Source organism: Buceros rhinoceros, unplaced genomic scaffold, assembly GCF_000710305.1.
Source record: "Buceros rhinoceros silvestris isolate BGI_N320 unplaced genomic scaffold, ASM71030v1 scaffold17957, whole genome shotgun sequence".
Taxonomy (NCBI): Eukaryota; Metazoa; Chordata; class Aves; order Bucerotiformes; family Bucerotidae; genus Buceros; species Buceros rhinoceros.
The window spans coordinates 46,741-47,282 of NW_010420617.1; the positions used below are offsets into that span (position 1 = coordinate 46,741).

Here is a 542-nt window from a genome sequence, read left to right on the forward strand (position 1 = left end):
TAGTTTTCCACATATAGTAATATTCTATAATGCTTGTTAAGGACTTCCATGGGAGCTAGGGACATAAAGGAAAAGCAGCAGTCATTGCAGGGAGCTGGCACACAGCCTCAATGAAATTCACAGGATTCCTTTGACAGACGGTTTATGGCAGCGTCTTGCAACCACTAACCCTCCTAACAAAAAACAGACAGCCGGTGTCTGAATCTCCCAAGGGTATTAGACGCACGTGGGAACCCTGTTACAGTAAATGCCCTTTCAAAAACCAGTGCTTTCCATGTAGAAGTAGAGCAGGTTACAGGTGAATCTTCAGGCCACATCGGCTCCACAGCAAACCATTCGAGAGCAGCACAATGTGGAAGGGAGCCACCAGCTCAGATTCTCTCTGCTTGAGCAGCAAAGACCCGAGCAAGAGCCACAGCTACAGTATCACAGTTCGATTTGTTTGGCTTCTATGGAGCTGGCTCGTTAAAAAAAAAAAGAATAACTACTAACAGAAGCGTGCCCTGCCAGCTCTGTTCTCTGCGTGAGAAGCACGAGGATTT

At 46.7% G+C, this 542-nt stretch overlaps 1 protein-coding gene across 1 annotated transcript in view; it reads right to left on the reverse strand.

Annotated features, from left to right (window-relative positions):
- Window positions 1-542, reverse strand: part of MTA1 (metastasis associated 1) — a 73,041-nt gene that overhangs the window by 42,063 nt on the left and 30,436 nt on the right. Inside the window, exon 10 of the mRNA XM_010139371.1 lies at window positions 1-55. This exon is cut by the window's left edge and continues 6 nt beyond it. Within this exon, the coding sequence (XP_010137673.1) occupies window positions 1-55 (55 nt within the window). The remainder of the gene's footprint in view (window positions 56-542) is intronic.